The sequence below is a fragment of the Calonectris borealis genome, chromosome 4 (genome assembly GCF_964195595.1).
Source record: "Calonectris borealis chromosome 4, bCalBor7.hap1.2, whole genome shotgun sequence".
Lineage (NCBI taxonomy): Eukaryota > Metazoa > Chordata > Aves > Procellariiformes > Procellariidae > Calonectris > Calonectris borealis.
Genome location: NC_134315.1, coordinates 8,128,410 through 8,140,630, shown reverse-complemented (window position 1 = coordinate 8,140,630; position 12,221 = coordinate 8,128,410). Strand labels below are relative to the sequence as shown.

Below are 12,221 nucleotides of genomic sequence, written 5' to 3'. Positions count from 1 at the left end.
CCTTTCCTTCCCATGCATCCCAGAGAGCTAAAACAGAAGTCTGCTTTCATTTTTAATGCTAATAAAGTTCCCCAACATTAAAAAAAAAAAAAAGACCCCTACAAAATTTATGCTGACCACCTACATTTGATACCTATATTTAATTTGTATCATCAAAAGTGACTGTAGTGTGTGATAGTACCTTAAATGTTTTTGTGTAATATTTACACAAAAATAAAGGTGGCATCTTACTTTTAGAAGTACAGGAATGTACTTCTCCCATGCAGCTACTGTACAAACTTCAGGCACTACATCTTATTACACAGTAAAAAAAGAATGTATTTTAACAGTGTTTTCTGGTATGTTTTTTTTCATCCAGTTTTTCATTCACTGGGAGATGAGCTAATCATATATCACTCCATCAATTCGAGTCCTCTGATTAAGTAAAGATTGACTTTCATAATCCGATCTGCATTACCTGAGTTTATTCAGTTACTGAAAGGGACAGTCTCACAATCTGGGCTTAATGCTGCCACAGAAATCTTCTTCTCTGGATTAGGTTCCAGTCAGTTCAGGTCCCTGCCACAACAGGAGCTCTATCGCTGGTGCAAGGGAGGCACTGGGAATCATCAGGGGAGGAAATAGAGACAGGACTGGCCCTTTTGACTGCAGCTCGCATTTGGATCGTCTTTAAGCCAATCACAATATCACCACCAAAATATATAAGCTGCTTCCCTGTTCAGCTCCCACAAGTAGTACAACAGCAACCCGTACAAAAAATCTGCCCCCTAAGAAGTGGATTTGGTAACTATGTAACAAACTAAGAAATACCTGGTAGAATTTCATTGTTAATGTTTCAAGAACTGTAGAATGGATTAAATCATTTTAACAAGGGAAGCGGCAAGCCTAAGATAGTGTTGCACACATTACCTGTGCCTTGAAAACCAAACTTGGCTTCTTCTTAGCTCATGGATAACTGAGTAAGGAAACCCTGTGAAGTGCCTACCCAGTTTTTCATTCATCTTAACATAAAAGGAAAGATTTGCAGGTTTGAAGACCAAGGAGTGATGAAGCCAGCAAAGTTACAAGCCAAGTGACGTGAAATCACGTTTAGAGTCCATGCTCAGACAGGAACATACCCAGAGCAGAGCTCCCGAGATGTTTTCCATTCCTAAAAGCAGTAGGAAAACCCTCAATTTTGTCACTAAAGAAGAAAGAAGCTGTCATATAGCCACTGTCAAGGTTACAAGTGTTACCCTGAACTGCCACTATACCCAAACTACCCCTCCCTTCTTCTTTCTGGACTAACCACTTTCCTCTACACGGTGTTCCCTGCACACCAGTCCAGATGAAATTGTTTAAAGCCATTGTTTAAGGCTGTAGTGAGGTCCAGGACTGGCTATATCCATTTCTGGACCAAAAAGTTGTTTTGTGGTCTGATAACTCAAAGGTCAACCAAAACATACCTCTTTCTTTCCCCCGCCACAGAGAAGTCTTTAGGCTTTTCAGTGCTTTTCAGCCAGTCCGAGTTATCTATGAGATGACGAACAGTATTCCTATGACTCCTTGAAATATCTTAGGCAATATTTTGAATTATTTAATTTCTTTACGATTCAGAGGCCTATACATGATAAAAGCTAAATTTTAGAGCTGAGGGGGGAAAAAAAATTCTCATTACTAGTCATTTTCTTTATGAAATTTTAGGAAATGTGATTTTCATCTAAAATGTGATATAACAAGATTCCCATTAGCACTCATTCGTGCAAAAAAAATCCTACTGCATTTGATGGATTACCACCTATCACTTAGACCAGATCAAACTCATGCTACTAAAACTTTGTATCCACCACAAATGTATATATGCCCATCTCATTATATAGTCTACATACACTGTAAAATCAGTAACTAAATTGCAGCTTACTTTAGTGATCGCATTTATGAATGAATCTGAACTACACAGATTCAGTTAAAAATTATTAAAAATTATTTCAGATGCTGTATTTTTAACAGATAAATATACATCTCAATTAAATAATCCTAATTTATTACAGGCAACAAGTCAACAAAATATTCTATGCAGCACACACATAACCTTACATATATTCCTGATCATGGATTTTAGGCAAAAAGATATCAATAGATGTGAATATATTTACTTTAATATTACCGCATTAACTAAATTTAAAAGCGTTAGTATGTGTTCCAAGCCTGAAACTTCTCTTCCTTTTCATTTTTATAAATACACATTTAGCAACGTACTTTTATGAACCTCACAAATATATTTAATTCACTTCAATATACTGTTGCCCCTTGTAAGGTAGGACGGTAAAAAGCAGGAAGCAAATTTATATCTACCACCTACAGAGTACACACTGCTCAGTATTCATAGATGAATCAAGGGAGATGACCCTTCGGCCTGAAAAACTTAAATACTTAACATAAGGGTTAACTTGATGATAGAGACATCCTACTTTATTTTACACTCTATTAGAAGAGCTCCAAATTGCATTGTGCGACCTGCGAATCAGATAGGGATCAGAGGTCGTCACAGTGACAACTTTAAGAATTCATGGCTAGATCTGCATAACAAGATATTTTTAATAACTTTGTAACAGCGGCAGGCTGCATAGCCAGTGCAAAGCATAAAATATACCACGGCAACATTCAGCTCCAGAAAAGAAAAAAAAAAAACACAAACCACCAGAAAAACCCAAAACATCACACTAGCTGATTAGTCACTTTAACAAGAGAGTACTGTTTTGGAGTTAATTTTACAATGTTTTGTTTTATACCAGTCCCACATCCTGATAAGACTTAAAAAAACTGAAAAGCTCTTTTAGCTGAAAAGTGACTATGAAAGAGACATTTCACAGAAATAATTATCATATGATGGTTAAAATGGGGGAGGAAGGAAGAGGAAGCATAAGCATCTGTATGACTTACTTAATATTTTGTGCTTACTTTTACAGTTATGATTGACCTGGCTTTTTTGATAAGTATTAGCTAGACAAAAAAAAAATTTTAAATGTTGCCTGGGCTACTACTTTGACCATATAAATATTATTAAACTTTATTTAGTCTGAACACATTACATGCTAATGATGTATACGGTCTGATAAAGGACACCTTTAGGTGTAATGCTGACTTAATTATCAAATATTCCTATATTTCTCTTAAGTTTTAGAAAACATACTAACAATCAACATCAAGTTACTATTCAAATCTCACCATTAAATGCTTCTGGTTTTCAAAGGGCAGCTTTGTTAACAGTTTAGGGTTTTGTTTGTGTGCAATTTAAAAGCATCACATGGGGAAGAGACTTCTTTTACAAAGGCATCTCTCTTGCTCCTTGGTCTGAGTATGTTTTAGCAGATGTGGGTTCAGGCATGGTGAGGGATCACTAAGGACAATTACTTACCCCCCCAGAAACAACTTTTCTAAAATGAAGAAAAGAGGAAAAAAAGGAGGATGTGAGTACAAGAAGCTGTTACAGAAAGCAGTCAGCTGGATTGGATTCTCTACGGCCACAGAAAGAAGCAGAAAGAGAAAACAATACAGCCTTTGCTTTTGATCTAAAATTCAAGTGTGACTTTTTTTTTTTAAAGCAGGCACTAACTTAACTAAAAGACAGACTTAAAAAAGAGCTGGTTATAAAGCTACAAAATGATTAGGTGGAAATAACTTACTAGCATTGATAAAATGCCAAGCTGTAGTTGAAGATATGGGGGGGGGGGGGGGGGGAGGGGGAATATCAGCAATTGTCTTGCAGCCAAGTAATTGGTAGAGATCTTGGCTTAATTTATTACACATTAAAATTTTAATTTTTTTATGTATTAAAATATTTTAAGACTAAATTATGACCAGCAAATATTTAACTTGTAAATATAATTTGTAACAATTTTCTGACATTATTCTTTCAGAAAAAATCCGACTTGTATTGCAGTACGGTTTGGGGATCAGATCAGGTTCTGGACAACACAAGGACAGCATTCTCCAGATCTAATTATTAATGGCATTATTGAATTCAACCAGATGTTTCACATGGATAAAATTAAGTACACGAATAAATCAAGATCCAAGCGCGCGCGCTTGGATTTGGCAGAAGATAAGGAAAAGTGAAACAAAAAGTAATGAAGACAGTTAATGAAAAACTATATATCCCTGGTTGTTAATATAACTTGAAATTAAAAATTCAAAATGTAATGGGCCTGTTAAACGATCACTCTGCTGACAGACAAATGCGCGGGATGTTTCTCAGATCATATTGCCTGCTAGCTTCTATCTGTCCAAGTTTTAGCCAGCCTAAGTAGTAAGCCTTTTACAGCTTCCCAAAGGTAATTACATAAGAGATAAATGTACTCTCAGTGTACAAAATATAGCTAAATGAGCTACATTTCTATTAACAATGTGAGGACTTCAAGTATTATCCTAATGGATAATCCTTTATGGAAATGATGTAAGTGAAAGGTAGTCTGCATGATTTAAAATACAGTACACACTTGTCCTCTCATAACTTTTAAAATTTCAAAATCATTTGCATCTAATCAGCCGCTAATCAGACACTAAACAAGAAAAAAAAAAAATCTAGTATTTTAAGAAAAGGAGGAAGACATTAACAAACGAAACTACTTCTAATCAGCAAAAAATATTTTTAAAGGAACACTTTAGCCATAAGTAAGTTATTCTTACAAAAGAATTAAACCTCTGGAAACAGGAATTTCTATTTAAATCTCAGCCAATAATTACTATTGTACTTCTATAATAATTCATCTAAATAGAGTCAAGAATTAACTTGAAGTGTCGCTGGTGTATTGCTGTTGGTGTAAGTTTACCTGGAAACACAGACCGCGATGATGGCTGGCTTTGGGTAAAGGTGGCCTAGAGAAAAATGTCGAGCATGCAGTATGCACTCCCTCTACTGGGCACTGAAATTATCCTGAGCGGGCATTCAGAGAAAGAAAGGGATATGTCCGAGCATCCAGGTACTGTGAAATAAAAGCCCTTTTACAGCTTCAGCCCTCTTCCCCTAGATTCAGTTAAAACTCAGATTCAAAAAAAAATGGATTTCAAAAGTCTTGTTTATACTCTCAAAATACATGTCCTATCAGAAACCAACACCCGATTCACACCCCAAACAAGTATTTAACTACAGTGAACTTAACTTGTGTAAGCACAGAAAAACTCATTTGCCTTTGACCAACACAGTAAGACTGACATTTTTTTATCTACCCCTCACCTCTTTGAAAAAATAACAGCTCAGGAAGAAGTGTCTTGATGACTTCTGATCTGCTGGGGGCACAGCAATGGGAAGAAGCAATGCATGTTCTGGGCAGCTGGGATGTATTAACATTTATAAGGGATTTGTTTCTAGACAGTCAAAGGATAATCTTTGTTGTTCTTTTCGCTCTCCTCCCATAGCTCCTGAGAGGTAAGAGCAGAATGGTGCCATAGCCTACTTGTGTTGGCAGGGTTTAAGTGTTATGTAAAAATGACGGCCCTCATTATAATTAAGGTTTTCTGATGATTTGAGTTCTTCACTATCACAGAGGAGAAAAGAAAGAGGTGGTTGTATCTCATGTCAATATAAACCCTTTTAAGTGAAAGTGTTTAACTGTATAAAGTTCTGTGCTTTCTTTCAAGGGACTTTGTATAAAGAGAAGTTCCGTAAACCTACAGAAAGTTCCCCTGTAGTTTGCAAAGCAGTGGGGCTTTTACATTTTTCAGTAAAGATAAAGGCAAAAAAACTTCAGAGAAAATAATTTGTGCTAATTTTCTGACATGCTCTGATAGCCTAAGGATGCTGCCTTGCTCACTAGTGTTCTGTGATCTGGAAAACGAAGCGACAAACAACGGAAAGCATGGAGGTAATAGTGAGGATTGCCAAAAGCAGATGCCTTCCTGCACCAACCAAATGATTCTTCCATGAAGGCAGGCCAGGTAACCACCAACTTCTTCCTCCCAATGTAATTTACATCCAGCTACATTGCTGGTATATTCATATTGAACCACAGCATCAAGAATTACTCCAAATATATACGCCTTATTTGCATCTCAGCCGTGTGCATGTGTAACTGCATATATAACTGCTCAGCTAAACAAAAGTACCAATGACACGTGGCAATGGTAAGGGACTTCAGGACCTTCTCTCTTTTAAATGGCAATTTAAATCTCTGCGGGATTGAGAGGTATAATAGTGTTCATAGTGACAAATCTCCAGTTTCGTTGTCTCTCACTAAACCCTTCCCTTTATCAACTTTCTTGACCTCAATTTGAGGATGGGTAAAGTCTTTACTCTCCCCATCCCTGCACAGAACAGAAACAAAGCACAGAATAGAACAGATGAAAAGGGGGAAAATTAAAGACCACAGAAACTCGGAGAATGAGCACAAAGAAAAACCAGAAAGCCTGAGGACACTGGGCAAGCCCAAGTCCCCAGCCAAGTTTCCAAGTCCCTATTGTTCTGTTTTATATTTGCTGATAAAATAAAACTACTTTCTCCCCGAAGGTAAGGCTTGCCTGTGGTGCAGGATCATAATTATGCTCAAAATGAGCAAGCACACAAACAATTCACCTTTACGTTCTCCGGCTAACAATATAGGTATCTCAGACTGCAGTCACTGGTTGCCAGGAAAACTGCTATCATATCCAAATGTAGAGATGTCACAGACCAACTACAAACCAGACAATTTACACGGGACCTGCTGCACTCAGACACTTTATTTACATTCTCTCTCTCTGCTTACTAAATGCTCCCCTTCATTTCTAGGTGTGCTCATCTCTACCCACGAGCAGGTACACACTCACGGACTCCATGTGCTAACAAACAACGTCCGTAATGCACCGAGCTCTGTCGGGGCAGGATGGCTGTGAGCCAGTGCTTTAAGTACTGATAGCTTGTCCTTCATTCTCTTGATCTAAAGATGCAGAAGATAGCAAAACTTCAGCATGGTAAGAACTATAGTTCCAATGACACAAGGATGTACAGACAGAAGTAACAATACATAACACAGGCAGCAATGCTAAATTAAAGAGGAGCTGTGAGTAGTGTTTCATATGCTGACTTGTAAATATTTGACAGATGGGGATTTAATAATCATGGTCTAAGAGATGCTGTTTATTTTGTTCTATCAGACTCTCATTTTACCGTGTTTTTACATTTCAACCAAGTCATCTGACATGTGAATAAAAGATAATTTATACAGTTTCCTTCTGCAGTACAAAGCTCTCTATGTTCAGGTTATAAATTTAAAGTTAACTCAGCACTAACACTAAATTCGGGTATTTTCCACTGGAGAAAAACCCTAGGAACAATTATGTATTGTTTTCAATGCTTAAGTTAACACCTCAATCCGCATTGCTTCACTGTGAATGTATTCTTTGTGAGCACTGCTATGTATTTTCCTTTTTTTTTTTCCTTCTAACGATGGAATTTATTAGCTTTCAAACCTTACATAGATAGCGTTGATCAATCTCCAGAAGTGGTAACAATACCACTTTAAACACATACACATGCACGCACACACACACGAAAAATCAAGGCTTGAATGTCCTTTATATCTTGCAAGAAATATAGCAACCAATATTCCATGCAGAGGTGCAGCAAATGAAGTCCTGTCAAGCAAATGGCAGGAATGACAGCAGATGTCTGGATTCCTTCATAGCTGGTTGCATAAAGGTAGCAGACATATTTCACTGGAGAAAAAAATCCTCTGACAAGACAGTCTTTCAGTACTTTTCATTCAGAGTTGGCATTTTTGACTGGTGTGGTACATCAGTAGGTATTAAGGTGATGAACCAGATTAATCTTGATAAAGCTTCATTTGCACAATGAAAGCAAAGTCTACAACACTCAGTCATGGCTAAACGAGGCTACCATAATTTAGTCCAAGGCATAATGTCCAGATCAAAGTCTTACAATCCAGTCATAAAGCAGACTTTACTCTGGACCCTGACCCAAAACACTTATTTTCACGTCCAGCTATGCAGTAATTTCATTTGATTGCAACCAACAGAAATGAGTATTATGCAGTTCTGCTTTTTAGCTACATAAACAAGCCATAGACTCTTTTTTGGATCTGAATAAAGTATTTGATCTTTCAGCCTCCATTTATTCACAAGTTTTACCTATTTCACAAAAACTGTCTTTGTGAAATATATTTTGACACTTTAAAGCTTTATATAACAACTAATACTTTTAAGATATCCTCAATCACATTACATGCTCACTAGAGAGAGTAAATGCTCCAAAGCAGAAACACGATTTTCCTGAATTGTGAGACACTAGCATAGTTTAGCAAGTTGTAAAAGAACATGAGTAATAAGTGTTTACTGAGAAATATGTACAAAAGAAGCTGAGGACACAGCCTTACACATGAAGAAACTAAGAGTAAATAAAATCTGAACTTAACCGCTTCCCTATCCTAAACAACAACAGTGCTGCCTTACACAGTTTTGTCTAATAACCAGGCCCCTGGCACCCTATACGGGTGTTTAGTGCAACTTCCTTGCGTGGAGCTACAACCAGCTGAATTAGTGTACTTATCCATAAAACTTGTGTTGAAACGCTTCCCAGACTAAGGCTTAAGAGAAAGTGCATTTTTTGTATACAAGCTAAGCATTACTAATGGTCCCCTCTAATAAAACAGAATTTTAAGAAACTCACCACTTTTCTTTTTCTCTCTTTAAAGGAAATGTTCATTTCCTTGTATTTCTTCATAGCAGTCTCCAATTTATTCTTGAGATCAATGGCACATCTTAGCCGATCATCACTTATTCCTGCTCTGGTAAGTAACTGCAAAGCAAGAAATCAACATTCTTATTCTTTTTTCTAGACATCTGAGCCAAAAAACATTTTTGGTTTTCCTTTATAATTAAACAACATTGTCACAAATCCCTTTATTTTACAACTAACAATTAGTGAAGCCACTTCTTTTCCTATCTAGAATGTAAAAGCTAATAGCAACTACTAAAGACAAACAAAGAATGAACAGTTGGTATAAGTATCTCCTGAGAGTGTCCTTCTATAGACCAAATTCCATGCATGAGGCTCCTGAGCAGTAATATCAACTGACAGAAAGGACATACTGTTTTTCTGACAGAGACAGGTCTGACAAAAACAAGCTGTGTTTAACCCTTTGCAAAGAAGCCCCATTTTACTTATCTTTAAAAAAAGTGTGACCGTAGGTAGCATACCTAATGCTGAGAGCCATCAAATAAGTTACATAGCTCCTGTAGTCTCCTTTTGTCCACCCCTATTGAACTAGAAATTTTTTCTATTTGCACCTATGTTTCTTCAACCTTAATTTCCTTTTTGCTCACTCTCCCTCAAGATTTACTGTACCCCAGTCCTTCTCCATCTTTTTATAAAAATTGTCTCTTTATCCCACCTGAATCCAGGACTGCACAGAAGGCCAGAACTTATTTCTGAGGAGTTTGTGAGCATCCATGACATTGTTTATTACGGCAGCATTATCTTCATTCTCACGCACTTTTATATCTGCTCAAAACAGGGGAAAATAGAGTTAGTGCACGATGTTTATAGTATCTTCACTACAGGAGCTAAAGAAGCTAAGCAGAAGAAGTAGACATGAACCTTTCTAAAATATTTGATCACTTCAGGGAAAGTTACAAACATCAGAATGTTCCTCTGTTCAGTATTAATTATTCTACCATTATCCACACATTCAAAAAATCAGAGGAAAAAAAGTCCAGTGATGACAGAAAAGAGTTGTTAAGCCATCACTACTAAAGAATCACTAAATAAACCACAGACAAGTGCAGTCTTGCTATTTACATTATATCTTGTCCTACGTTCCAATCAATGGACTGGGCCTTATTGTACCCGTTTCTGCATATTCAATATAAAAAAAAAAATCCCTGCCCCAGTGGCCATAGGGGCTTGATTGTCAAAGCAGCCAAGTACGCCACTGCTCAAGTAAAAATAGTATTTTTCACCTGTTAGTCATTCATAAGCCCCACAGATACGTTTCCAATGCTATTGTCTGCAAGCACAGAAGTAGGTACCTGTCTTACTGGCTGTTTGCACATGAAATTCCATTAGGACAGTATTTGTAAGAGATTTCACTTAGACTACCAAAACACAAACCATCCTATTTTTTCTAGAGGTAATTCATATTAGCGAAGTTACATAAAAAAGGTATAATCATAACCCTTAAGACTTCCTAGCAAAACTCCACTTATTACTTCTTGCAAGCTGTCAGTAGGAAGCAAAAAGAAAAGGTTATGAAACAGCCAATTGTAAGATTTTTAAATTAGTAGCTTATACCCCAGCTATAGAGAGAAAGAAAAAGGTGAATGGTGAAACATATGGAAAATAAAATTATATACTGTAAACAGATTGTAATTTTGTTTTTAAACACAGGTAACTCATCTTATTCCAGGTACTATGAAGTGTTGCAATATGGTTACCACAACCAATACAAAAGTTCCATCTTAGAAGGTAATTCATAAAATCTGTAAATCGCATACAAGGACACTCAAACCTAAGAATGGTTACTAGATGAACCAGAAACAGAAAAGAACTCCAAAATAAATGGCGTTCAGGAACCCCAAGCATTTAAGACATAGGGGAAAAAAAAAAAAAAAAAAAAACACAACACAACTACAAAGCACTTCAGACAAAGACTGTCTCCAGGTATATGTGAAAAATTTTTCCAGGGACCTGTGCAGATTTCAAGATCTAGAGTATATTTATGTGAAATAAGCCCATGGTTCCTAACAAAAGTCTGGTACTCATCATCAGGGACACCAGATTGAACTTCCAAGCGTGTGCCTCCATCTAATTCTTTCTGCTCATCCAACTCTTTGTTTTTATCAGTTCTAACACACTGAGAAACAGGAAGAATGTCCTTGCTGCAGCATGGTTGTTCATCATCCATGCATCCAAAATAGGACTGGTTAACTTCCATCTGGGAGGGCAAGGGGGATGCAGGTCTATCCTCATTAGCAGTCATTTGTTTGTTGGCTTCCAGTTCCGTGCCATTCACAGTGAAGTTGAAAGGATCTGGCATCAGAAGCAGGAAACAGTTTTCCATCTCTGTCAATGTGTCAGCAATCTCTTGGGACATTTCTATCAAGAGACAATTGTTTTAGAATATCGTTAAACACTGTAAAATGCTAATGTCTCCAGAGCAGACACAGATTTACAAAACAAATGCAGCTGCCAAAGGGTTAAACCATTTATCCAGTAATAAGTGATAATTTACCCATACAGATCTCCCTCTACTGCAGAAATTGTCGTTATAAAAGTAACAATAGTTTTCTTAAGCAGGAAATCTAGAACTTCCTGAGCAAGGAATTTAAAATCAGTGTTCCTCCTTTTCCCATCCTCTCTGATATTTCACTATCCGTCAAAGATGACACAAATACTTCATAGAATTTGAAGGAGAACAAGGTTCAATGAGGATATTCTTAGTGATGTTGGTGAGTATTCATTCTACAGCCATGAATGTCACAGTTGCTTGTAGGTGTAGCCATGTATATATGCTATGGCTCAAAAAGATGCTACCAATAAAAGTGACTTTAAGAAGGTTAAATCTCTTTAAAATTCCACCCTCATGCATGAAAACGTTTCCAGCATGCAGAATAAATGCAGACACAATTGGATGCCTTTCATATATCAAAGTAATTTAATTAAATAACCCTTTGTAACTGCAATACAATACACTTACTATCTCTGTTCTTCTTTCTGTATTACAGAAATATGTTTGCTATGTACATATTGCTTAGAGATTCAGCCCCCAGTTAAGACACGTTTTGCAGCAGCAGTACGATACTTTTCATAGATATCCTACACTGCATCCAGGATTCCTGTGCAGACCATTGCCCATACTTCTGGAACACGATGACTGTATATACAACGTAATTAAGGTCAATAGCCAACAAGCTATTGAGAAGTCTCTGCCTAGTCATAGGCATAGAAATTAAGCCACTAGCTCCGAAAAGTCTCATGATACACTTGCTTGAGCTTATGCATTCATACTTTACTGAATTACCGACCAGACCTTGCTAACATTTTTTTTTTTTTTAAATCTCTTCATAATACCTGAGCTCACAGGACTGTCACTTGTTTCCCCTGATATTCCTTACGTGAGAGAGACAGAGGGTCAAGCTCTAACGAATGTACTATTCCTGCCCTCTCTAGTCAGCTCTTATTTGGATAGCTATTCTCTTAGAATTTGTTTTATATAGCTTTTTAAAAGGTTGCTTTAAAAACAAAGCAA

The 12,221-nt window shown here is 36.9% G+C and overlaps 1 protein-coding gene across 2 annotated transcripts in view; it reads right to left on the bottom strand.

The window, feature by feature from the left end:
* UVSSA (UV stimulated scaffold protein A) overlaps window positions 1–12,221 on the bottom strand; it is a 56,684-nt gene that overhangs the window by 41,105 nt on the left and 3,358 nt on the right. Inside the window, exons 4-6 of one of the 2 annotated variants that reach the window (XM_075148506.1) lie at window positions 10,661–11,068; window positions 9,366–9,475; window positions 8,642–8,770 (exon numbers count right to left, since the gene is read on the bottom strand). In XM_075148506.1, the coding sequence (XP_075004607.1) occupies window positions 8,642–8,770; window positions 9,366–9,475; window positions 10,661–11,068 (647 nt within the window). The remainder of the gene's footprint in view (window positions 1–8,641; window positions 8,771–9,365; window positions 9,476–10,660; window positions 11,069–12,221) is intronic. The other variant, XM_075148507.1, reaches the window with a different exon arrangement.